This window comes from Fusarium venenatum (assembly GCF_020744135.1).
Source record: "Fusarium venenatum strain MPI-CAGE-CH-0201 chromosome Unknown EDB82scaffold_1, whole genome shotgun sequence".
Classification (NCBI taxonomy): Eukaryota; Fungi; Ascomycota; class Sordariomycetes; order Hypocreales; family Nectriaceae; genus Fusarium; species Fusarium venenatum.
In genome coordinates, this window is record NW_027072129.1 from 2473118 (window position 1) to 2498860 (window position 25743).

The following is a 25743-nucleotide window of genomic DNA, read 5'->3' on the forward strand; positions in this document are numbered from 1 at the left end:
TTCGTCTAGCATGTAGGAACTTGGCCACGGAAATTCAAACTTGGTTGCGTACACTGCAGTACAAGACAACTAGGGTATAGAACAGTGTGTTAAGACTAGATAAAGCTCTCAATAAAAAGATTTCAGTCGGAAAGACGGGCAACATCACGATGCCGAGTCGAAAAGTAGATGCTACTTGTGGAGGAAGTTGAGGTTTCAAGGTCGAAGGATGGAATGTCGTTGACCAAGTCGAGGCTTAGCTTCATGCACGATTCGTATAGCAGACCCTTGTCAGTGTAAGAGATGGAAGCGGATGCAAGCGAGCGATGAGGCTCAAAAATGAAAGTAAAAATTGATCTCATCATCTGGGGATGTTTGTCGTCAACATCAACATGATCCTTGTCAAATCGCTATACGAATCGTGCATTAGTGTCAAGATGCATGATTGGTGCGTAGGATTATCTGGGGCAAATGAGAAAAAGTACCTGATAATCTTATGAGAGCTCACCAAAGTTTGAGGTACCTCAATTTCCATCTGCATGGATCGACTGCTTTGCCTGTCAAAGCCTAACATTGATTGGCTGTGTCCCCTGAGGGAGATTGACTCGGAAGTGTAGAGGGAACGAGCGCGCCAATAGTACAACACGTTTTTCTCTTATTCGGGTTCTGTTTTGGTCTGGTCTCTCCATCGCGAGAATTGTTTGTCTTTGCCTCTAACATGCCCACGCAAACTTCCATGTTGTGTTGGCCGCACGCCCCTCCACTTAACATTTTTCCTTTCTATGACCCTGTCAACTTCTAATTGATTTTTTCCCCTTCATTCTTACTGATTCAATCCTTCCCCTGATCTTTCAGAAGAGAACATCTTGGTATATCAGCGGATACTGAATACCTCTTTAGGCACCTTTCTCTCTATGCCCTAGTCCTCGATTGGAGGTCACCGTCACCGCTCGCTCCTCTTTGTGGTCCCTCCCCCCTGTAGCCCAACTACCACTAATTTATTGTGGTTTTGTTTGTTTCCGGGCGACGTACCACGTCTGCATCTTTCGTCAACCAAAAGTGCAATTGAGGCGCCCAATTACTTCTCTTTGCATTGACAAGACCCTCCCTCTGTCTCTGTTTTATGCATGCACTGTGAGACAAGGACAAGTATTGTCTACCATCAAAGCCTGATTGTTACTTGGGCTCGAACCGCTTGGTCTGGTTTCTTGGTCGCCTCTACGGATACAATACACATATATAAGGCTTCGCTTGAACCCTTCGTTCAACATGTCGTCAAGATATTCTCTACGCCAAACTCCCAGGTTTGTTTACCTTTGTTCTCATCACTTTCATCAGGCACATGCTAACATTGCGCCTCAAGGAAGAAGGAACTCTTCGAGGGCATGGTAGAAACCCCTATTCGTCGTTCACGTTCAGCACGCCGCCAGACTTCTCAACCTCTTTCAGACGTCGAAACCGACCCTGCTGCTGAAGTTATTCCCCAACCTACACGTCGACGAACTGCCAGATTCAAAGAGGAGCTCGACGAGGAGACAGACTCTGACAACATGGGAGCTGTTAACAGGGCTGCCAACGGCAAGACCAACGGTTATGTTAATGGCAATGGTAATGGTTGCACCAATGGCCACGCCAACGGCAATGGAGACGTGACCAATGGCCATGCCATATCCAACGGTGCTGCCCCCACCCAGACTGTCATGGAGAAGACTGAGGGCGTTTCCCACGACCCGCACGTCGTTGATGGCTGGAGACCTGGCCAGGACCCCAAGGTCGACTACTCGGGCGAGGTCGAGTTTGGTGGCTCCTTTGGTACTGCTGCTATGATGACCCTCTTCCCCGTCCTCATGTGGTACATGTGGATTGGTGCTACCTACTACGATGGAAAGTTCCCCCACCGAACAGAGGGCCAGTCTTGGAGCGAATTTGGCGCCCATCTCGTCAACCTTGTTTACACCGGTGCATTCCCCCGTCTCCAGGTCTGGGTCTGGTACTGGTCTTACCTCATTGTTGAGGGTGCTTTCTACTGCCTCCTTCCTGGTGTTTGGGGCTACGGTAAGCCTCTTCCTCACGAGGGCGGCAAGCAGCTTCCCTACTACTGCAACGCCTACTGGAGTCTCTACACCACCCTTGCATGCCTTGCTGGTCTGCACTTCTCTGGCATCTGGCCTCTGTACACTGCCATTGATGAATTTGGTCCTCTTCTGTCTGTTGCCATTCTGAGCGGCTTCCTCGTTAGTATTGTCGCCTACTTCTCTGCTCTCTGGCGTGGCAAGCAGCACCGCATGACTGGCTACCCCATCTATGATTTCTTCATGGGTGCTGAGCTGAACCCCCGTATGTTTGGCATTCTTGACTTCAAGATGTTCTTCGAGGTTCGCATGCCTTGGTACATTCTCCTCATCCTCAGTCTTGGTACCGCCGCTCGCCAACATGAGCAGTACGGCTACGTCTCTGGCGAGGTTTGGTTCCTCGTCATGGCTCACTTCCTCTACGCCAACGCCTGTGCCAAGGGCGAGGAGCTCATCATCACAACTTGGGATATGTACTACGAGAAGTGGGGTTTCATGCTCATCTTCTGGAACCTGGCTGGTGTTCCTCTTTCTTACTGTCATTGCACCATCTACCTGGCCAACCACCACCCTGATGTTTACCGCTGGAACCGTGGTATTCTGGCCGCTATGTTCGTTGGCTACCTCTTCTGGTACTGGGTGTGGGACAGCTGCAACAGCCAAAAGAACCGTTTCCGTGCCATGGAGAAGGGCAAGTTGGTTCTGCGCAACACCTTCCCTCAGGTTCCCTGGCAAACCATCCACAACCCCAAGACCATCGTCTCTCCCCAAGGAACCATCCTTGTTGATGGTTGGTACGGCCTTGCTCGCAAGATTCACTACACCGCCGATGTGTGGTTTGCTGTTTCTTGGGGTCTGATTACCGGATTCGAGAGCCCCTTCCCCTGGTTCTACCCGGTCTTCTTCTGCTGCATGATCGCCCACCGAGCCGCCCGTGACATCCACCGCTGCCGTCGCAAGTACGGTGACGCCTGGCTCGAGTATGAGCGACGCGTTCCTTATCTCTTTATTCCTGTAAGTCTGCTCACAAAACCGACCCTGTTGAATTGTCGCTAATATTTGCCAGTACGTTATCTAAACGATCCCCATCTGAAACAACCTTTTAGGGCTGTTGAAGTTCATTTTTGAGAGACAGAACTTTCTCTATTCAATGGTTATAGTTATTATTGAAGTTGTTCTGTCGAGGAGGCAAGTGTGCAAGAACAACATGCACCAGATGTCACATGATAAACAAAGGAGTGATTTGCGCATGAAGAGACGAAGAAACGTAATATGGGGAGGTTTCTAGGAGGGTTGAATACGAGTCTCCAATAATTGTCGAAATGATTAGACTTCTTGGATGTTATTAGACTTTGTAATTATTTTACTTGTTTGCACATAGTTACTATTGGTTATCGGCTTAAAGAATATTGTTTCAATTGCGTGGTTGAACAAAGTAACAGCAGCCCATGACATTATTGTTACTCTTGTAACAACTGCTTGGACAAGAAGTATTTCGTGTTTCCTTAGCGCTCACGTTACATAGAAGACATTGTGTTGACTACCAAGTCACAGTTTGTGAAAACAATATCAGATTCAGTGTGAGGAACAATTAGCAATAGCATACACTGGTTAATCGAGTTCCCTTCACCGTCTATGATGAGAAGCCTCCCGGACAAAAACACGCGCATTGACAGTATTTTACAGAAACCATTCTCTCATTGCATGACAGCACCCCCCTCTTCCGACTAGTAAAAGCATAACAAGAGCTCGAATCCATTATCCCATTTCCGTGCACAAAAGGGCAGATGCAAGGTCGGACCTGACCATGCGCCCACGTCTCCAATCCCCTACTCCGAATCCACGTCCGGAATGTGAAGTAGGGAAAGTTGTAACGCCATATATGATCTCATTCATTTTTACCATGACCCCGAACCGCCCGTGTGTTTTTAGTACGTTGTTGTCAAGCTGGGTTTCGGGACAGGCTCTGTCGAGTTGGTCCTCTAGCAGACAGCGTCGACAGTGGCCTTGGAGTTCATGAGCAGAGCAACAATAAGACCGTAAAGACCTGGGACAGAGTGTTAGGCAATTGGAGGTTTCCGAACAAACGCGACAAAACATACCGAGGACTTCAGCGAAAATGAGAATCAGAATCATTCCGACGAAGAGACGAGGCTGTTGGGCAGTGCCTCGGACACCAGCATCACCGACAATACCAATGGCGAAACCGGCAGCGAGACCAGCAAGACCGACGGAAAGACCAGCACCGAACTGAATGAAGCTGGTGAACAGAGGCAAGTCCTGCTTGAGACCATCGGAGATAAGGACTGAAACGACGAGACCGTAGATACCAATGATACCAGCCATAATGACGGGAACAATGTCTGTACAAGTTAGCACTGGACGAATACCAAACGTTGTTTCAGAAGGGCCGCGTACTCTTGACGATCAGGTCAGGGCGGAGGACACCCATAGCGGCGATACCGACACCAGACTTGGCGGTACCATAAGAGGCACCGAGACAGGTGAAGACAATGGCGCAGGTGCAGCCCATAGCACCGAAGAAGGGCTAAATGAAGATTAGTTATATGCATCTTGATGGTAAACCGATATCGTCGACCGCCTCACGATGGATGGCCGTCGCGAGGTGACGTCGACGGTACGGATGACGTGGAGGACTAACCGAGTAAACGGGGCTGCAAAGGCGCGCATGTTAGCTTCAACTATTAATGATAATGTAATGCGAGGCCATTCCGACAGGTTTTCAGGTTGAATGATGATGCCTGAAGCTCCTTGTGATGCAGAGGGAGCTTGATGATGATGGGGGCAAGGAGGCGCGCAAGCACATACCAAAGTTCGCTAACCATCTTGACTATTGTGACGCGAAAACGGTACAGATATCAATCGAAAAAGGTCGTGTTGAAGGATACGAAGTGTACGTGGGAACGACAGGCGAGCTGAATTGTCGGGAGATGAAGTCGTTGATTAACGGTTCGGTTGCTTAAGACGAAGATGTCGAGGTAAGGTGTGCTGGTTAAGGTCTCATTCCAGGTTGGCGTCTGGTTGGCGGCAAGTTTTGCTGTACTGTGGTAGGAGGGAGCACGGGGGAGCATTACCTAAGACGCCACGGGGATTCCTACTGTTTCGGATTAAAGATAGACCAGACGCGCTAGTCCCTGGCTGGTGGATCGAGGATCTAGGTGGGTCTAACTTCCACAGCCTCGCATGCTGAAGCCACACAAGGCTCGCCGCCACATCTGAAATTTTCCGCCTCGGCGCATATACTTCTAACTTTTTTTTTTTCCCTCTCTTCCTTCCCTCTTGACTCTGTCGATACATCGCCAACCACGTTTCATCAAGTTAATCTTAGTCCTCAGGGCGAGCCAACGCAAGGAACCCTGAATTACCATCTTGTATGTTTTAATACAGCTACCACCGCTCAACCAATCTCGACCGCTACGTCCAGAATCAGTTACTGACCGCCCACCAGAATCTTTCCTAAACACAAACCTCGGTTTTAATCTCCAATATGTCTGAAAGCGCTGGTACAGTCTGCCCTCTCTCGAAGCTACAATATGTGGTGTGCTAACCTATATGATAGCCTGGCCCCTTGCCGATCAGAAGCTCGAGCAGGAGCTTCTCGATCTTGTTCAGTCTTCTCAGCGTAAGTTCTTTCTGAGCTGGTCTGTTTGAGAGATTGTCGCTAACGCGCTGTTATACAGATGCCCGCCAGCTGAAGAAGGGTGCCGTAAGTGTTACCTGATTTGCAACTTTCCCTTCATCCTTACTAACAATGCTGTAGAACGAGGCCACCAAGACCCTGAACCGTGGTGTTTCTGAGCTTGTCATCCTCGCTGCCGACACTCAGCCTCTTGCCATTCTCCTCCACCTCCCTCTTCTGTGCGAGGACAAGAACGGTAAGCACCATCGGTAAACCAAGATGTTCGCATTTTGCTAACTTCTGCCCACCAGTTCCCTACGTTTACGTCAGCAGCAAGATGCACCTCGGCCGTGCCTGTGGTGTCAGCCGTGCTGTCATTGCTGCTAGCATCACCAGCAACGACGCCAGCGAGCTTGCCGGCCAGATCCGAGCCATGCGCGACAAGGTCGAGCGTCTCGCCATCTAAGATACCCAACGAACCGAGGAGGAAAGCAAAAGATGGAAACCTTTTTCGTCTGTGGGCAGCCGGCTTCAAAAGTCTGTTTGTTGCTGCTGAGATCTGTCGCCGAACTTTGATGATTCGGTCCCAATCATATGGTGCAATAATTGGTGTATGAAATTAGGCCCTTGGGTAGAATAGTAATATCATCAACTGTCTTGACGAAAGCCCAATACGAAAACGAGCCAAAGTGGATATGTCGAACTATTTTCTAATGCGAATGCGGTTTCGGCGGCTTTTTGGCGCTATAGATATACAGTGGTTACAGCACTGCCAAGTTATGACGTCTCCACTACCAAAATCTATTAAGTTGATGCGGTCATATCTGATTTCTGTTAAGTGAACTGCAGCTTTCCCTGGCTCTTCCTGCAGCTGGATTGTAACTCAACTTTGCATCTCTTGTTGTTGCTTGATCGTCAATCGCTCTGTTATCACTCCCCTGTCGTTGCCTCTGAATGCCCGTACATCATCGCCAACAAAAAGTTGCGTGCCCCGCACAATGCCAGCCATCGCTCGCAAGCTCCTCATCTGCGCAGCGATAGATGGGCTTGTGATACAGCCTCTGTCTTCCAAGGGTCAACGACCTTTCCAACCGGTGCGAATTAAATACGGCGACGCGTCAATTTCTCGTGTCCAACGCGAATATGTATCAGACGATTCAAAACCAGACTCGTCATTTGAAGCTTTTGGAGTGATTGGTACGAGATCTCATGGCCCATGCTTACTGACCCGTCCTATGTCATATAAAATCGAGGCTAATTGCTTTACTATTCTAGGTCTTATCACTGTGTCCAAGTTGAGCTATCTTGTTACTATTACCCGGCGCCAGCAAGTCGCACAGATATGTGGCCATCCCATATACGTCGTAACCGAAGTCGCCATCACACCATGCGTATCGAAAACAGGCGCCGAGGAGGCCATAAAGAGAACCTCGGACCATCTGTCACGCCAAGCAAGAGACTCAGGAAACGATAGCGATAGCAGCGAAGAAGAAGATGTCGAATTTCCTTCCAGAGCATCAGACGAAGTTGAAGATGCTATCATCGATGACGACGATGCAAGGCCAGGTTCTGCCAGGAGTCGCGTTGCTGAAGATGTAATTCGCAGAAGAGGCAGCTATGGTCGATTTGCGCAACGTTGGTTTAGTCGGAGTGGCTGGACTCTGGACCAGAAGAGAAACATGGGACTAAGCAATGCTCCAAAGGTGTCTGAAGCTGCTTCTACTGTAGTTGAGTCCTCCTCAGACGAGGCGCAGGAGGGTCCCGGCAATGTTGCGCCTAGTGAGCCTGAATTGTTGCCCAAGCTATTGCGGACTGCCCACGTTCTCTTTGGCTCATCTCGAAGTTTCTACTTCTCTTATGACTTTGACCTCACCCGCTCCCTCGATGAAAGATTCGGGCCTCAGAATACCGAGACCCCCTTGCATAACCAAGTCGATGAGGTATTCTTTTGGAACCGCAATCTCCTACAGCCATTTACATCTAGTGGGCAAGATTGTCTAGCGTTACCTTTGATACAGGGTTTCGTGGGACAGAAAACATTTATCGTTGATAACCAGCCTCCGCAAAGCGATGACAAGGGAAAGGATTCTGTCGAACTTTCCGACCTTTCGCCCACGAAAGAGCACTCAGAGTTCCCGGGATTCGGAAGCTCCAGAGCGTCCATTGACCTTCGTTCATCAGAGAGAAAATATGTTATTACTGTGATTTCGCGACGCTCCACAAAAAGAGCTGGTCTGCGATATCTACGCCGTGGCATTGATCAGGACGGTTTCGTTGCGAACATGGTAGAGACTGAACAGCTACTCTCCACGCCTACTTGGGACCCGTCTTCGAATGTCTACTCCTTTTTGCAAGTAAGAGGCAGTATCCCTCTTTTCTTCAAACAGTCCCCATATGCTTTCAAGCCCACGCCCATACAACAACACTCTCAGAAGGCCAACCAAGTTGCGTGTCGTAGACATTTTGAAAGTCTATCTAGGAATTATGGCCAACTTCAAATCATCAATCTTGTGGAAAAGCACGGGGTTGAGTCAATTATTGGTGGTGCGTACGAGAAAGCAATAGAAGAAGTTAACAAGGAAGGAAGCCAAGATAACAAGATACCCTTCGAGTGGTTTGACTTTCACGCGGCTTGCAAAGGCATGAAATTTGAAAACGTCAGCATACTTTTGGATCAACTCAGAGATAAGATTGAGAGCTTTGGCAGTACCGTACAAAGGGATGGTAATCAGGTGTCCCGGCAGCAAGGCGTCTTCCGAACCAACTGCATGGACTGCCTTGATCGCACCAACGTCTGCCAAAGCTCGTTCGCAAAGCATATGCTTGAAGTCCAGCTCAAGGAGGAAGGATTTGACATGAGCGCACAGACGGACCAGGTAACTGCTTGGTTCAATACTCTTTGGGCAGACAACGGCGATGCAGTGTCGAAACAGTATGCGTCAACAGCAGCGATGAAGGGTGACTATACGAGAACGCGAAAGAGGGATTACCGTGGGGCTTTGAACGATTTGGGCCTCGGGCTTGCTCGATATTACAGCGGGTATGTTTATCAACCACAAGCGCTTTATTTATTAATTTCTTTCTAACCAAAATAGCATGGTCAATGACTACTTCAGCCAAGCAGCTATCGATTTCCTCCTTGGAAACGTAACGGCGAAGATCTTTGAAGAGTTTGAAAGCGATATGATGACAAAGGACCCAGCGGTGTCTGTCACCAAGATGAGAGAACTGGCCGTTGAACTGTGTCAGAAGCGAGTGATAGCCGATGAAAAGGAAGAATTCCATGGCGGGTGGGTACTTCTGAGCCCAACGACACCCGACGCCATTAGGTCTTGGCCCCTGGAAGAAGTTGTTCTCTTGCTGACAGATGCGGCTCTTTATTCATGCCGTTTTGACTGGATGTCCGACAAAGTATCATCCTTCGAGCGTGTTGAACTCGACAGTGTCACAGGTATCAAGTATGGAACTTACATCACCTCGACAATCTCTTTGTCTCACATCGATGAGGTCAAGAACGCCGGCTTCGTGGTGACTTACAGTCCCGGCAAAAGTGACATTCGTCGTACCAATACACGAACCCTATCAAGCCACGGTACAATGGCAGGAAAGGACAGCCCAGTCGAGCAGAAGGACGCGAGTTTACCGGCCAGTCTGGCGAACTTGCTTACAAGCAAGAGTTCGTCAGCATCACCGCCAAGCGTTCGCCGTCTTGTCTTCAAAGCAACCAATGCAGACTCCTCCGTCGCTGTTTTGGGTGACGATGGCCCGAAACAAACAGAAACCCAGCAGGTGTCCACAATATGTGGTGAAATTGAACGACTGGCACTGGAAAAACAACCACGACAACCAGGCGAGGACCATGAAGCTCTCATAGAGACGGGTCCTATCATTTCTCTTGAGGAGGCGAAGAAGAATACGGGATTGCTAGAACAGCTGGGGCACTCGCTCAAGAAGATGGTGTGGGCTTGATTGACCCATCCAAGAAACGACGTAAAGGATCGACGCATACGTAATAATGGCATAGATAATATAAGACATAATACCAAAGTATTGCTCAAAATGGCAATTTTTGATTATATTGGTTTTTGCAGGCGGTACAAGTGCATCTGGTAACGCATATCCTCCAAAGCTATCGGATACGACAAGTCTTCTGGAAGACGAAACCATGTGGATTCGTCCGACTGCAGCTTCTCCCATGAGTACCCAGGAGTTTCAGTTTCCATAAGGGTGTGGTCTAGTAGCCATTGCATAGGATACTTCTTCTTTTCTTTGCCCAGGGCTGCTTCAGAGTAGCTACCTGGACTATCTACCACAAGGACCAGGCTGTCCGGAGCAAGGACTTGTCCTAGGTTCTTAAGGAACTTGGTTGTTTTCCCGATCCCTGCCGTGGTGTACAGTTCATTGAGCGTGAAGAGTAAGGTCAAGAGGATAGGTGTCTCGCCACCAGCGCACTGAACAGAAAGAGAATCGACGTCAAGGCTCAAAACATCTTTCTGGACAAATGAGAGGGAAAGCTGATCTTTTCCTAGCATTGGACGGTTTGCTGCTTGACGAGCTGCAGAAGCATACTTTGAGATTGGTGGGGGGTTGATAGTACTTGATTCCAGGAGAGACACGACCTTTGCCCATGGACCTGAATCGAGAAGCGTCAGATGGCCAAATGTAGAAGTGGTTTGGACGTAGGATGCAAAAGCGATATGCTCGGCCGCACAACCCCCGACGGACAACATATGTAGAGAGGCATTCCGTGAAGGAGAAGTGCTGTCAAGCTTGATAGATTCTATTCCGGCAGCGACATCCTGTTCCGGCCCATCGTTTTCGTCATTAGTCGTTTCTCCCTGAGTCTGGCCAACATCAGACTCCTCGCGCGGTGTCTCCTCGTTGGGAATCAAAATCGTTTCAAGGTGACGCTTGATACTTAGCAGCACCGTAGCATAGCAAAGGGCTCGTGTGGGGCTCCATCGAGCAGCATAGGCTTCAAGATAATCCTCCCTCCCGAATGCGGTAGCAAATTCTCTGTTGAACAATGCCTGCTTTATCTCTTGAAGCGTCGTTGTGAAGTCATCTGAAGTGAGCGTCTCGTTGAAAGCGCTCGAGAAGATATTTAGAAGACGCTGCTGCTCCTCTTCGCTCTGAAGAGCTGGTGGAGAGGTTTCTGGCTGGGCATTTGATTTTTTGTTGCTGCTCTGCTTCGATGGGGAAGCAGCCTTCTTGGAAGGACCAGTTTTCTTGACCATTTTCCTTCTTCTCTCTCTCTATACTGAATTTTCTGGGATTCTCAGCTCATTGGCTGGATTATATTAGCGAGTAAACAAACTTGAGGTTGTCGTCGGCAACGTCACAGCGGTTGTTGGTTTAGTAATTTGATACTGGAGGGGGGAAATCTCGGACATGTTTGACCGATGAAATCGAAAACCCCCACTTCCATCGGAGGCTGCGAGTAAGTGAGCTGGCGGTTCTTCGGTGAGAGACAGCGAAACCAACGGTGAGTGTAAATGAGTTAACAATTCATTATGGGAGAGATTCGTATTATTAGCAATCAATCTCGTGAATATTATCACATCACATTTTGGTTCTTGTCAAAAGTTTGTCATGAGTGCTGGGCGGCCGCGAAACTTTGAGACCGGAAGAGTCGAAGCTCTTAGGTAGTAATGTCATATCATTCATCAGCAGTTACGGCATCATTGATAAACACTGACATAGTTTATCCTTTACCGTGTTGGGGTGAAAAGTGCTGCATGTAGCTACCACACCTCAATCTCTTGGCTGCCTTGTTCTACTTGTCAACTCGTCTTATCACTTTTGTTTTATTTTACGACTACAGACCGGTATCGCTCCCCATCAAATTTCAAGGTTGATAAAGTCGTTAGCTTACTCAACCAGTTGCGGCTGTGACACTGGAACACCATTAGCCGCACCTCTGGCAGGAGCAGAATTTGAAAACGGCATTGTATCCGACTCAATAGGAGCAATCGGACTTGGGCTGCTGCCCCTCTTGTGTCGTTTTGAACCCCTTGTTTGGGGGTCTCATTTCAATGCTTTTAGGCGTACCAATTCGAAACTCGTTGGAGTTTCCATATGGCCCATTGAAACGCTTTTGCCTATTAATTGCCGGTTAAATTTAACCAGTGCGCGATACTCAGCCGCAGCTTTAGAATTGAGGGAAATAAAAGTATGGTATGGTAGTAGTCATCTAGCTAAGCGCGTTTAGTAATATCTGATGTTTTTACACAACCTCCAAGAAAAATTTCATTATCGAGGCCAAGAATCGCCAGCAAAGCATGGCTACCTATGCACGGTTCACATGTTGGATAGAGTAGCAGAATAGAGACACAAGTAATGCATTGCAATGCAATGACGAAGTGGCCACTCGACGTCACAGCAGCGAGAATTTGTTGCAAGAAGTGCCGCCGTTATGGAGATCCATGGATATTCATGCTGATTAAAGAGGGTCCATATCCTTGGGCGAGCTGGCGATGTCCTGTATGTATGTACCTCTCTGAAAGGTGAGACAAGACCCTGAGCCTAACCAGATCAATGGGTCTATTTGAGCACGCGTTGAATCCATAGCTTGTGGCTGGACTTGAGAGTGATACTTTTACTCAGCCGAACGAATTGCATTAACAAGCAAGCCTTAATGATAACAGCTGTCATGAGAAAGGATAAACATACTTGGGTTAAGGAGGGGCACCCTGTTCAACTTTGGCGTCACTGATGATACCCCCCATCTATTCTGATTCTGTCCCCCCCCACCGGAAGATCCACTCGGCGTGTCGCCGGCCAGATTTGACCTCGTTCGGCGGCGACGGCGGCGGTTGAGGAACATGTTATACTGAAATCTGAGTTTGAGTGAGAATTCGATTTGACGAGTGAAGATGTCGATCTACCCTTTTTGAGGTGGCTGGTACATGTACATTCCTACTGTAATTACCTGCCCAGCATTGGATGTATTGTACTTGCCAAGGGCATCATTCTTATACTTTAGAACTCAAAGGCATGGCGGCCACAGACAACACCAACATCAACAGCTTCACGCGCCCCCAAACAATGAATTGGGTAAAGCATCGCCCAGGTTGCAGCCCAAGTCTCTCCCTAGACATGCTGAGCCGTCCATAGCATACAAAATATCACCATGTCAACGCGTATAGCAGCGGGATATCACCCGGCCGAATTATTCTACCAGACTGGGAAAACTGGAGACCACTAACATTTCATGACACTACCGCACCTGTCCTGTACCCCTCCACCCTTGTTTTGAGCTGTAGTTGGAGCGTGGTAGGTGGCAGGTAGACGTCAGACGTGCTCCGATTTATCTCCCCGTCATTCTGGGAGGTAGGTACCTTCACTCAAGTACCTTCCACTCCCTTCTACTTCCTCTCTCTTTTTTCTCTCCTCCTTCTCCTCCTTCTCTCTTTCTTCTTCTTCATATATCCAAATACTCATAAATCAGTCAAAATGGGTTACGGCGAAATCGATCAGAAGGCTATCAACACCATCCGTGTCCTTGCGGTAAGCTCGACTCTCCTCTCTTCCTCCCTACTGCTCTGCTGTCGTCTGCCCCCTCGAGCTCACTGAATTGGTTTTTACCCCGCCACGGCTGCCCCGCCATTTCTTACCATGGGGAATGGGCAACAAGCAACATTGTGGTGAGAGTATCAATCGCAGAGGACATCATAGCTGGGTTTCTGGTAGCTTGGGGTTTATTCGACGTTTTCGCTCTGAATCCGATAGCTCCGCGGGACCTTGAGAATCAATTGCGAGAAAGAACCATGAAAACTAACGAGCTGAACAGGCCGATGCGACCGCTCACAGCAACTCGGGACACCCTGGTGCTCCCATGTGAGTTCACCCAACATACTTCTACACGATGAGAATATACACTGACATTGCTGTTACAGGGGAATGGCCCCAGTTGCTCACGTTCTGTTCAACAAGTTCATGAACTTCAACCCCAAGAACCCCGACTGGTTGAACCGTGACCGTTTCGTTCTCTCGTAAGTTTAATTGAAGCCGTTGGACTGCGCCCATCTACTAACCATTTTGCCTTTTAGCAACGGACACGGCTGCATGCTTCAGTATGCTATCCTCCACCTCTTCGGTTACGACCTCAGCATCGATGACCTGAAGGCTTTCCGAGTATGTGGTCTGAATCTCGTGTTTCCACCTATGTGTGCTAACAAATCCCACAGTCCGTTGACAGCCGCACCCCCGGTCACCCCGAGGCTCACGACACTCCCGGAATCGAGGTCACCACTGGTCCTCTTGGCCAGGGTATCTCCAACGCTGTCGGTCTGGCCATCGCTCAGGCCCACACTGCCGCTACCTTCAACAAGGACGGTTTTGACCTTGTCAACAACTACACCTACTCCTTCCTTGGCGATGGTTGCTTGATGGAGGGTGTCTCCAGCGAGGCTTGCTCTCTGGCTGGTCACCTCCAGCTTGGCAACCTCATTGCCATCTGGGATGACAACCAGATCACCATTGACGGTGACACCGCTGTTGCCTTCACCGAGAACGTTCCCAAGCGATACGAGGCTTACGGCTGGCAAGTCATCAAGGTCGAGGATGGTGACAACGACCTTGCTGCCATCGAGGCTGCCATCAAGGAGGCCAAGTCTGTCACTGACAAGCCTACTCTCATCCAGCTCAAGACCACCATTGGTTTCGGTTCCCTCAACCAGGGCACCCACGGTGTCCACGGTTCTCCTCTCAAGGCTGACGACATCAAGCAGCTGAAGGAGAAGTGGGGTTTCAACCCCGACGAGAGCTTCGCCGTCCCCCAGGAGGTCTACGACTTCTACGGCAAGCGATCCTCTGAGGGCGCCGCCCGTGAGCAGGAGTGGAACCAGCTCCTCGCCAAGTACAAGGAGCAGTACCCCAAGGAGCACGCCGACCTCGTCCGCCGATTGACTGGCGAGCTTCCCGAGGGTTGGGAGAAGAGCCTCCCCGTTTACACCCCCTCCGACCCCGCCATTGCCTCGCGAAAGCTGTCCGAGACCGTCCTCAGCAAGGTCGAGAGCGTTATCCCCGAGCTCTTCGGTGGTTCCGCCGATTTGACTGGCTCCAACCTGACCCGCTGGAAGGAGGCTGTCGACTTCCAGCCCAAGGCCACTGGTCTCGGTGACTACTCTGGCCGATACGTCCGATACGGTGTCCGCGAGCACGGTATGGGTGCTATCATGAACGGTCTGGCTGCTTACGGTACCATCCTTCCCTACTCTGGTACCTTCCTGAACTTCGTTTCTTACGCTGCTGGATCCGTCCGTCTATCTGCTCTTTCTCGCGTCCGCACCATCTGGGTCGCCACTCACGACTCCATCGGTCTCGGCGAGGATGGTCCTACTCACCAGCCTATTGAGACTCTTGCTCACTTCCGCGCTCTCCCCAACAACATGGTCTGGCGACCTGCTGACGGTAACGAGACCAGCGGTGCTTACTACGTCTGCTTGACTGCCAAGCACACCCCTAGCATCATTGCTCTGTCTCGTCAGAACCTTCCCCAGCTCGAGGGCTCTACCATTGAGAAGGCTGCCAAGGGTGGTTACGTCCTGCGCGAGGTTGAGGGTGCCGACATTACCCTGGTTTCCACCGGTTCTGAGGTTTCTATCGCCGTCGACGCCGCCAAGTACCTCGAGGAGCAGAAGAACATCAAGGCTCGCATTGTCTCCATGCCCTGCTTTGAGGCTTTCGACCTCCAGGACAAGGAGTACCGCCTCTCTGTCCTTCCCGACGGCATCCCCTCTCTGTCCATTGAGGTGATGAGCACCATGGGCTGGGAGCGCTACACTCACGAGCAGTTCGGTATCAACCGATTCGGTGCTTCTGGTGCCTACAAGGACGTCTACAAGGCAAGTTCCTCTGTTCTCATTCTAAACCCGATCGAACATGTTGCTGACCCCTACAATAGAAGTTCGAGTTCACCCCCGAGGGTATCGCCAAGCGTGCGGTTGCCACCGTCGATTTCTGGAAGGATGTTCCCAACATCCGATCTCCCATCAACCGCGCCTTCCAGCAGATCATCTAGATCTAAAATAATAACGAGTAAAAAGAAACGAAGGAAAATAGTAAAAATACCGGTACAAAATGAAACCGGCCAGAATGATTATGATGATGGACTTTGGAGCAAGGTTTTGTGGATTTCGAGCAACTTAGACGTACTACGAGATGAAATTAAATCTTTTAGAACAAAGAATTCATATGCTGTGCCGTGCCGTGTCGTGCCGTGTCTTGGTGTGGCAATTTTCTGCCACACGATTCTATGATCTATATAGTCGTGATTGGGTTGAATAACTTGAATTTGTATGTGCGCCTCCAACGTGTCATGGTTAAAGACACGCAAATTCCTCATGAATCCATATGCTGGTCGATTTTCTTCTCTTGTCGCATCTTATCTTGCAGCTTGTCGCATTATAGATGGTGCACGAGCCTAAATGACGAAATACACCAAAGCTTTTATCCTAGTTTCCTCGTGTACTTCATGTCGGTTTCGCGTAATCCCTTTATGGTATCGCTTCGTATTACATCGCTTCGTAAACGTAGTTCGTCATGTCATGAAAACGACAAGCATTGTTCGGATGTCAAATGTCCCCTTTGTCTGATCACTCTGGTCCATTCTCGTTTGCGCGGTCCTGACTGCTTTCAGCAGCCCATTCCTTTTGAATCTCTCTTCCTACGCGCTCCATTCTAGCGGATGCGCGGCGGGCCTCTCTTGCTTCATCTGCGGAACCGGCCACAACGACGCCCACGAGCGGCGGGGCCGCATCTTCAGAGCGCGGGTCGCTGTAGGACGCCGGCGCTGGTTCAGACCGAGGTGCTCTTTGGTCAACACCATGACTTGACCCAGGCGCCGAACCAGGACGGCTTGAGGTCGCCGCCGCAGGGTTGTTGGTGGTTGTGTCAACGGTATCGCGAGGATCAAGATATGAATACAGTACGACAGGCCCGCGGTCTGGGTACTCGACCATGAGGCGCTGAGGGCGGCCAAGGCCAAGTCTTTGAGCGGCAGTCTGTGAGGATAGTGCGCTGGAGGTTAGGGCTGTGAGGGATTCGAGATGCGATTGCGACGAGGCCGAGGTGATGAGCGGGGTGAGGGTACTGTCGGAGAGGTGGAGGGAGAGGGTGGGGTGTTGCGAGGGGAGGCTGGCCATGATGAAGATGGCGAAAGCCTCAGAATGGCTATGATGTCTGTAAAAATTGGAGAGTTATGCCGTAGCTAAAGGGCTTCTGGCGCAGTTGAAAAGAATAAAATATTATGGCGGAGGTAAGGTGAGTGGAGGAGGGGGGTTGATAATTAGGTCATGGATCGAGGGTATTGGTGAATGGATGGATGATCTGGTGTTGGAGAGACAGCGACAGATAACCGCCCAAACTGGACCGACAGACAGGGTAGCTTTTTGGCGCCTTCGCTTGGGGCTTGGCTGGTTAGGTTGAACCTCGCTGAGAGAGCATGGCTCTGTCACTCCCTCTTTGCGCTGTTACTGCGTTTATGTTGCAGTGGGTTCCACCATATGATAAATCCAGAATTGCTACCTACAAAGAGGGGGGAGCTTGCTGGGTAAGAATTCGCATCATATCTGTTCGGTTAGTCCTTCATGGTTATCTTGAAATCCTAGCAATCTCGGAGCTCTGCGGTAATTCGTTGCCAACAAACAATGTTGAGAGCGTTATCGGCAAAGAGCAAGCTATTAATAAAAGGAAAACATTAAATGGATACTGTATCAGCAACTTATTAAGAGTGCATAGGAACTTCCCATTCCCCCGCCTTTAAATTTCCCCACTGACAGTGATAGTGAAATCATTCAAACGGCCGAGGTCATGAAAGCTCTAGTGATTGAGCCGCCGTTTTCCACCAGCTATCGTAGTACCTAGACCAGATCCAGATAGGAAGAAGCTAACTAAGTCGGAGAGCTATATCAAGTTTTGCGGGGGGGGGATAGCGTGGATGGCTTCCAATTGCGATTGCAACTTCGTTCGTTATGTTGATTCTAACAAGTTGTGGTTTATTTTGGACTTCTTTATTACCTTCCATTTTCTCCTCTCTTCTCCCCAGGTCGAGACCCAAGTACCGTAGGAGGGGGACTGGTGTCAGAAAAAGTTGAGTTGTAATTGGTGCAGTAAGAGGGCTGGATATATCGTGGGGTACAGGATTGATTACCAGGATATTTGACGACGGTTTGCTTGGCTGTAATACCTAGCATGGGTTTTCGATGACCTTCGAAGAGATAGGGGAGCCGACCCATTGTGGGTTGTTTGTTGAGGAAAAGCAACATATGCCTCACTTACGTGATTGAAATGCCATTTTTCGTGCTTGAACATGTTATCGACAATAGACATGTCGATAAGGTGTGGCTGGACATTGTTGTGGGTTGACGAACCTCGGATCTTGAACGACGTACATGTATTGAAGCGGTCAACAAAATGGTAAACAACAGGGATTAGTTATCCATTGAGACACAAACATATATATGTTAGGGTTGAATTAACGCAAATTTACTTAGCAAGAAGACTGAGTAAGTTTGTACATGTCTTGTCTCTAGTGCACTGCTTGATACTACACGTCTGGCTTTGCATGCGAATCAAACCATCTGAACTCACGACAAATATTCTCCAGAGGCATGGATACACTCAGCAATCCATATTATTGTCAATATTAAATCCATGGATGGAAGAAACTCAGTAGTGCATTTCTACGTATAAGTGTTGATTCGATGAAACTATATTCTTGGGTTTGTAGTCACCTGAGAATAGTCTTTCTAGTCGTAACAACATAATAATGCGGTTTTCGGTAGTTGGGTAACTTCTCGTTTCTATCAAGTTCAGAGGCTCTTTCTCAGTCCAACAAGCAATGTCAAGTTGGCAAAGCTATCATCTATACTCCGGGGACTATGCTTGACCACCACTTGAATCCAATTCCATTCCAGAGACTAGGACGCAACCCTAACATGGAACAGGTAGCTTCCTATTTCCTATCTTTCCATATTACAATTCAAATCAGAGAAAGATAATAACAAGAACAAGGCAGATTTGTCTAGGCAGATATATGTTCAACTTAAGTATAGGATATATTGATGACTCCTGAAATGCTCTTATCAAAGGACGCATGATAGTATATGAAAATAAAAAATGATATATTCTCATCATTGCTTAGCACAGACCGAACGCAAGTTGTTAAAACTCAATATAGTTCAAAAGAGATATCGATTAACGTAGAACTATCTCAGTTGAAGGTTCTCCTTGCATGACCACACACCCAGCTACGCTTGTGTTCAGGTTTAATATGTCACCTGCTTCACATGTCATCTCAGTCGTAAACAGCAAACCAGTAGTTTTACCAGGTCAGCCTGTTCGTAACACCGGAATCATATTACTAAAGACAAGATGTTACATACACTCGAGAAGGAGAAGGAATAGTTCTGTTAGATGGGGTTGCAAATGCACAGACTCAACTTTAATCTGAAGTGTACTTTAAAGTTTGTCGGATAGCCGTTTTAACCACGTTGTCAACTTGTTTGTTTTAACACGTGTAATGACAATTCGCGTGATTGCTTTGCTCTAATGGCTACAGAGGTGAGGAGCTGGGACTTATATCTACAGCCAAGCTAGGGAATGTCCGCCTCATCCTAAGAGCTAGCGTGGGGCAATGATCTCAAACTACTGTAGGCACAATATGGTGAATTGGAGGGAGGTATGTATGTCTCATGAGGCAATGTGGCCAGTAAATAATCGCCTACCTGTATGTAGTCTACAAGACTAGATTGGTAGTCGAGGTTAAATAAGGCAGCTAACCGTAATGCGTTGAACTGGGTTATCAGAGGCTAAAAGAAAATGTATGTCTGCATGTTTACTGTCATCATACGTTATTCGTGTTTGGTTTGTTGTGGTGCATCAGTGCCTAGGTTAGGTTCGTGTCGTGAGTCGCGTTAATAAAGCGGGACAAGCAGTCAAGTCAGTGCAGTGTGTTGTGAAGTTAACTAAGGTACATGCTACTAAGGTATGTGTAGGTGGTGGTGTGTTGTGTTGCGCAGCGCAACCTAAAGCAACTGTCGAGATGGAGGTCGGAATGGGAAGAAGCTGCATTCAGATAACCCCAAGCAAGGTCTGATGGCTGGGCTGGGCTGGGCTGAGGGCTGATTGATGTGAATCAAGCTCATCCCATCATCGTTGGATGGACGATTCCCAATGTCTCTCTTATTATTATTCGTCTGCTAGCTGTTGGTGGGGTTGATGAGAACGGGTCTTGGTCTGACAAGTCACCACACACCACATATCTGCTTGTGTGGTACTTTGGCTTTTCAATGTCCTTCCAAGCTCAGTTACATCCTATAGCGTCCAACGCACATGGGGCTGGGCCTCATCGACCGGGGACCCAGCAGTTTTCTGGCGATCCGATTTACAGTCCAGCAGTGTTAGAACAGTAGAGCAAAGCTTACCTAGCACGGGCAGGTAGCAAATCTTCTCCATCTTGAAAGAGAACAGGACTCGACACCATCACCACCGAACCACCTCTAAGTTATCCATACCTACTACTTACTCACTTATCCATCTTCTAGATTCCACTTCCGCTTCTCCTTCCTCTTCCCACTTCTCCTCTTCCTCTCCCTCTTCCTTCTCCTTCCTTCACCTCCACAATCCGCCTCTTCCTCCTCGCCCACCTCGTCTATCTCGCCTCGCCTCGCCTTGCTCCTCAACCAGTCCAGTGCTGCAGTTTTTTTCCCCCAACTGCATCTATTCGCGGGCTGAGAGCTGACAACGAATATCCTCCCTTTCCACTTCCCACTCTTGCTTCGATCGAATTTATCTTCTAGCGGCTGTTTGTTGGTTGCACTTTTGGCTTTGCGACATATTTCCATTGATTATCTGTCTTTTGGTTGATTATCATCTTCTACCGCCGGCCGGTTCTGGTTCCCATCGGCTCTCCAACTGTCCACACATCGTTTCGTCATCTCATCGATTCCAAACGCTTTCATTCTCCGGCCTCCGCCGCCGTATGACCCGCAAACCCCGTCGCATCTCAGCCATCGAATCCCCGAAGCTCTGTCTGTCGTTTCCTATATATCTTTTACCATCACGCAATCATGGCTTCTGCTGCTCCTCGCCGTAGAAAGCTTATCGGTCAACGTCGCCGTGTTGAGGACGAGGGCGAAGACGAGGGTGGTCTGGAGGGCTTGGATCACGATGACGACTCAATCACCGATGGCTCATTAACCGACGACAATGATCCTGCCGACGACAGCGACACTAGCAACATCGACGAGGCCTCCCCCACATCCCCGAATGCGAGAAGGAAGCCCAATGGCGCTATTAAGCATGCTGGCCATGGCCATAAGTCGGGGTCCGGCTCCGGCTCCGGCCAGAACGGCAAGCCTGTGACGGATACGGACATGATGCTACACGGGTTGTCCATTACGGATGAGTCACCTCCCGTTCAAGAGATGCACTTTGATGAGGTTGTTGCTCCATCGCCCAGCAGATCCCCCGCTGCTCCCATAGTTGTTAGCTCAGCCTCCGCCAGACCTCCCGCCGCCCCCGCGAACCGACGTCGACAAGAGCATGAGGACTACAAGAAGAAGAGAGACGAGGATCCGGCATTTGTGCCTAACCGAGGTGCCTTTTTTATGCATGATCACCGGCACGCCGGACCTGCAGCAAACGGCTTTCGCCCCTTTGGACGAGGCAGAGGTAGAGGCGGCCGTGGTGGTATCGGGGGGCCATTTGCTCCCATCAAGTAAGTCGTCATTCGTCACTTTCTCTACTTCTATGTGCTGATATTGCCAGTCAATTGCATCAACCGGGAGATCCTACTACCAATTCTCCATGGACACACGACATGCACGAGACAGTGGTAGAGCAACCACCGCCAGTACGTCCCCGTCACATGGTAGAAGAAGAGGGCCCAGCCAACGGAAATGGATTTATTCCAACTTGCGACCCGAACCCAACACCTATCAATCGGACGCTTTCCACCGAGAAGCACATTGGGAATGCCCAGGTCCGAGTATCACTTCCGGACATGAAAGCACCGATCATTATCCCACGTCTTGCTGTGAAGCAGTACACCAAGCTGCCCGACCATCGACCACCTCTGCGTCGTGACAAGCCTGTCCGCATCTCGCTCCCCAACAATAACCCTCGATATATCTATCCTGCCGCTGATAGATCCTTCATCTTCATCCCCAGGGCAATGCGGCCTAACCAGCAGCGCATGCGAGGAAAACCTCGCTCTGGCTTTGGGTCCATGGGTGGATTCTCGAGACGAACAAGTGTGTTTGGTGGCAGCTATTACGGCAGTGTTTACTCCCCCAGCGTGGCTATGAGCAGGCGGTCTTCTATCGTGGAACGTGATTATATGTTCTCTCCTACAGGTTCTGTCATCTCACGACCACCGATTCCGGCCGAGAATGCCCGGCCCGTTGTTCGACTGCCTCCTGCCCCTCGAATGGATATGCCTTTGAATGCAATGGCTCCTCCTATGGCTCCCCAAGGACCCGCGTACGGCTCAATCGACCCAGCTTATACCGCCGAAAGACCACCCATCCCAGATGCATCGATCAACGACCTACCACCACCTCAGACACATGCCCTTCCCCAGAAGCCCACTTTCCAGGAGAACCGGCCCACGTCAGCGCTGCCCATGCATCAACCCCGGCCGCAGAAGAACATATCGGTTGCGGATATAGAGTCACCAACCTTCACACAAGGTCCTCAGGCTTATCAGCAAGCTTTCCACCAACAAGTGCCCATTCAAATGGCTAATGGCCTATCTCAAGAGTCACATAACCGTCAGCCTTCTTACCCGTCTCATCACTCCACCGGTACACCACTCTCTCAAATCCCGGAAAGGGCCATCCATGCTGCACCATTTCAACCCAATACATACAGCCAGCAATCATACTATAATCAACAGCCTTATCAGGCACAGCCTCAGCAGGGTTATTACTACCCGCCCAACTATAACAATCCTGGCATGGGACCGTCAAATGCGGCACCTGCTTTCGCGCCCGGTCAGCCAGGACCTCCCGGCAGTTTTACCCCCCAGAACCAGCCGGAACAGCCTGTCATGCCCAACAATGGACCGCCCCCTGGTGCAGGGTCCAATCTGGTAGCACAAGAGGTCAATGGAATGGTTTACTACTACGACGCGTCCCAGTTGCCGCCGGTCAACAACTATTCTACATACTCTGCACCTCAAAACTACCAGCCTAGTGTGATGGGTATGGGTGGCATGGTTACACCTAGCCCTGACGGCTTCTATTATCCCCAACAGGCACCTGGCATGGTCTACTATCCGCAGTAGAACTGGGACATGTCTGATTATCCCACTTTCACTTATCCCGATGCCTTCTACTCGTATTCGATTTAATAACTACAATTACGACTTCATACCTACAAAAAAACACAAAAGCGCCTGCTACTTTTAACACAAAAGCCCCACGTGGGCAAACATGAGGGAAGAGGAGGATGGAAAATTACCGTTTCATGTGAAGCCATTCTTTGGTTAGGCTACTCATGCCTTTCAGGAATGGGTTTAATATGCACTTGGATTGGTCAGGTTGACGCATTCTTATCTTTATAACTACGGACTCGACATCATTACTTGGAATGGATTGACAGATGGGAGTTGAGCGGGAAGGAGTATCCTGACTGGTATTGTTATCATTGGTGGGAGACGGTGTTTTCCTTGGTTAGGAATATCAGAGAGGGGGTTGGTGGGAAGCCAGTGTTGAGAGGGCGTTGAATTGCTACGGATTATCATTTCTGCCTTAGCAATCCATCTTTTCTACCCTCTTAATTTCTGTGTTGTGCTTTCATGGCAATGGCGCTTTGGTGTCCGGGGCATATAGTATACCTGTTTCCATGTGCGGGTAGTCCTGATGAAACGATATAATTGCTTAACAGTAAGAGGCGCTTTATGCTTTTGTGAGTGTGTCTGAGCGATCAGGAACAATGAGTTAGTCTATGACCGAGGTCACTTCATTGTATATCCTATGCTTTCGTATGATTCCAGCCGAGGAAGTGAGTCGGTGTTGGGGCATGGTGTGCGGGGATGAAGTGGAAATAAGTTTGATAAAACCAGGGGACAAAGATGGAGTAACGAGGTCACGAGTTAACAATACGTGCATAGTTGCATCTTGATAGACATTAGCAATACCTTGGCAAGCCTGGACAAGCTGCTACGAACGGAAAGACTACCCGATCCTGAGTACTGTACAGACGATTCGTCCACGAGTCTCGTGTATAAACTGGGATTAGAGTGCAATAGTATACTCGGCCTACAGGACTCGATGTAAAGTGCCTACCTGCTGCCGTCGGCTAAGCTTGAGCTCACTCGGCTCAGGGTTACGACATCCGCGTAAGACAACTGGCTGGAGGTGGGGGGGATAAGAGGAAAGGAAACGTTGGAGCTTTCTACATCTTGGACCTCAACGGGAACCTGCCTGAGAGTCAAACGGACAAAAAACCTTGATCAAAGTTTGTGATACACATAAAGTCCTAGACAACTCGGCCTTTAAGTGGGTCAAGTACAAGTGTTTAAACATGCAAACTGCAAATGTCAGTCAGGGGTATTGCTGTATTCTCAGATGATATCGTTCTCATGTCATCAGTCTTTCTGGTAATGGTTTGGCTTCATTCGTTGGCTATTTCAAACAAAGAAATATCAGACATTAAGTCAGCTACTTCTCCAGGCATCGACGAGAGTGACGGATATGTTAGGCGACAGGGAGCACGCGTACTGTTACTCTGAGACCAGCCAGACACAATGATGCACCCTCTCTGCCTAGGACAGCAATTGGACTGGGTCAATGTGTTACTACTCTAATAACATGTTTGATCTCGAACCCAAGACAAGCTGACCAAGTTGATCTGGCCACTGATCTACAGTCGACGTGAGCCCTTATCGAGTGTCGGAGTGTGTATTGACCGACCCGGGCTTGTGGTTCTCTTATGGTCCTCGCATCGTAGTGCTGAAACAAAACAAGAATAGGTACATAAGCCGAGAGAAGACCGATCGACAACCTCAGGTTAAGCTATATGCGGCCAGACCCAGACAGAGTTGGCTTGAAAGCGGGGAAGATGGCTCTTGCTCTCCAAAGTCCAGGACTCTGGGGCCATGGTGACCATAACCATGACCCCGAGTTTGTGACCTTTTGTGCATCCAATAGTTCCGTGGAGGGCGGCGTCGGTGAGCTGAAGGCGGGCACCGCGTTGCGTGTGGTGTTTGGTCGTCATGTGGTACCTGACCGCAGATAAGTGTCTGGGGTCGCGACAGGGCATCCAAGAGGCTCTCGTCCTATTGCAGGTCAAGTCGAGCTGATGTAGTTCTCCGCTTCTTCGCTTTCAAGCCACTCAACTCCACTCTCCACTATTTTCAATCCGGGGGAGTTTTGAAGGCCCAGCCAAGTAACTAAATTAGACTTGACCTGACGGAATATTCGTTACAGACGGTGAATGATGGTTCAACTGTTTCTTTTATCCATGTGAGCTCACATGTAAAACTAAATGCCATAGAGTTAACTTTTTGTCGGGTTGAAGAGGCTCGTGTCAATTGTACCGTTAGTCAACCTCTCAGCGGAACCCTATGAGGAGTCAAAGTTTAGTAGTCGAACGACGTTGTTCGATACATTAGTTGTGCTCTCTTTCCTTCTACCCAATAGAGAACCTTATGTTCTGGATCAAATCAGCCAGCTCCACCATGTTCACAGGTCACAGGATAACCAGGTACTTACTGTAAGCAGAAGTCACTTACGGTTACCTACCTACGTCTGTTTTTCTATGTATTAATTTGTCGTTTGCCGGATTATCCAATTGCTTACAGATTTGTGGTAGCACAGTAAAAGACGAAATTGAGCCCCCATGGTCAGGTAGAGAAACGATCCAGTTTCCAGTATTGATCATTGACTGGAACAAGCTCGACCTCGCTATAAAACTCAATGTTAGAGGTGCCATGGTGCGACCCAGCCGGACCAGAACTCGTCATCATCAGTATTGCCTGCATCTTTTTTACCTTTTGCCCCATGGTTGCGTTTATCGCCATCCGTCCATTGACGAAGCTCG

General features: G+C 49.2%; 9 protein-coding genes across 9 annotated transcripts; 6 read left to right on the forward strand and 3 right to left on the reverse strand.

Moving 5' to 3' along the window:
* Nucleotides 1–765: 765 nt before the first annotated feature.
* EDB82DRAFT_484140 (ergosterol biosynthesis ERG4/ERG24 family-domain-containing protein) lies at nt 766–3472 on the forward strand. Its single transcript, XM_025731612.2, has 3 exons — nt 766–1283; nt 1343–3065; nt 3118–3472. The coding sequence occupies exons 1-3, from the start codon at nt 1249–1251 to the stop codon at nt 3127–3129; spliced, it is 1770 nt and encodes a 589-aa protein (XP_025590619.2). The 5' UTR covers nt 766–1248; the 3' UTR covers nt 3130–3472.
* A 132-nt stretch (nt 3473–3604) lies between these two features.
* EDB82DRAFT_484141 (vacuolar ATP synthase 16 kDa proteolipid subunit) lies at nt 3605–5118 on the reverse strand. The gene is made up of 5 exons (XM_025731611.2): nt 4881–5118; nt 4714–4726; nt 4470–4599; nt 4154–4414; nt 3605–4098 (listed from the first exon to the last, which is right to left on the reverse strand). The coding sequence occupies exons 1-5, from the start codon at nt 4895–4897 to the stop codon at nt 4034–4036; spliced, it is 486 nt and encodes a 161-aa protein (XP_025590618.1). The 5' UTR covers nt 4898–5118; the 3' UTR covers nt 3605–4033.
* A 160-nt stretch (nt 5119–5278) lies between these two features.
* EDB82DRAFT_484144 (50S ribosomal protein L30e-like protein) lies at nt 5279–6511 on the forward strand. Its single transcript, XM_025731609.2, has 6 exons — nt 5279–5443; nt 5521–5575; nt 5632–5694; nt 5753–5778; nt 5833–5947; nt 6003–6511. The coding sequence occupies exons 2-6, from the start codon at nt 5560–5562 to the stop codon at nt 6155–6157; spliced, it is 375 nt and encodes a 124-aa protein (XP_025590617.1). The 5' UTR covers nt 5279–5443; nt 5521–5559; the 3' UTR covers nt 6158–6511.
* A 178-nt stretch (nt 6512–6689) lies between these two features.
* On the forward strand, nt 6690–9660 carry EDB82DRAFT_426045 (SacI homology domain-containing protein; the record flags this gene model as incomplete). Its single annotated transcript, XM_025731608.1, has 3 exons — nt 6690–6888; nt 6967–8731; nt 8787–9660. 3 exons carry the CDS (start codon nt 6690–6692, stop codon nt 9658–9660), a joined length of 2838 nt encoding a protein of 945 aa, XP_025590616.1.
* EDB82DRAFT_22060 (uncharacterized protein) lies at nt 9659–11091 on the reverse strand. Its single transcript, XM_025731607.2, has one exon. It carries the CDS (start codon nt 10926–10928, stop codon nt 9765–9767), a length of 1164 nt encoding a protein of 387 aa, XP_025590615.1. The 5' UTR covers nt 10929–11091; the 3' UTR covers nt 9659–9764.
* Nucleotides 11092–12947: 1856 nt separating this feature from the next.
* Nucleotides 12948–15884, forward strand: EDB82DRAFT_484152 (Transketolase, thiamine diphosphate binding domain-containing protein). The gene is made up of 6 exons (XM_065608221.1): nt 12948–13200; nt 13484–13530; nt 13590–13685; nt 13743–13827; nt 13881–15539; nt 15599–15884. The coding sequence occupies exons 1-6, from the start codon at nt 13147–13149 to the stop codon at nt 15713–15715; spliced, it is 2058 nt and encodes a 685-aa protein (XP_065465394.1). The 5' UTR covers nt 12948–13146; the 3' UTR covers nt 15716–15884.
* Nucleotides 15885–16164: 280 nt separating this feature from the next.
* EDB82DRAFT_22144 (uncharacterized protein) lies at nt 16165–17246 on the reverse strand. Its single transcript, XM_025731605.2, has one exon. The coding sequence runs from the start codon at nt 16836–16838 to the stop codon at nt 16290–16292; it is 549 nt and encodes a 182-aa protein (XP_025590613.1). The 5' UTR covers nt 16839–17246; the 3' UTR covers nt 16165–16289.
* Nucleotides 16989–17583, forward strand: EDB82DRAFT_22080 (uncharacterized protein). Its single transcript, XM_065607245.1, has one exon. The coding sequence runs from the start codon at nt 17138–17140 to the stop codon at nt 17456–17458; it is 321 nt and encodes a 106-aa protein (XP_065465395.1). The 5' UTR covers nt 16989–17137; the 3' UTR covers nt 17459–17583.
* A 3070-nt stretch (nt 17584–20653) lies between these two features.
* Nucleotides 20654–23124, forward strand: EDB82DRAFT_22173 (CASC3/Barentsz eIF4AIII binding-domain-containing protein). The gene is made up of 2 exons (XM_025731603.2): nt 20654–21415; nt 21466–23124. The coding sequence occupies exons 1-2, from the start codon at nt 20766–20768 to the stop codon at nt 22982–22984; spliced, it is 2169 nt and encodes a 722-aa protein (XP_025590611.1). The 5' UTR covers nt 20654–20765; the 3' UTR covers nt 22985–23124.
* The last annotated feature ends 2619 nt before the right edge of the window (nt 23125–25743 follow it).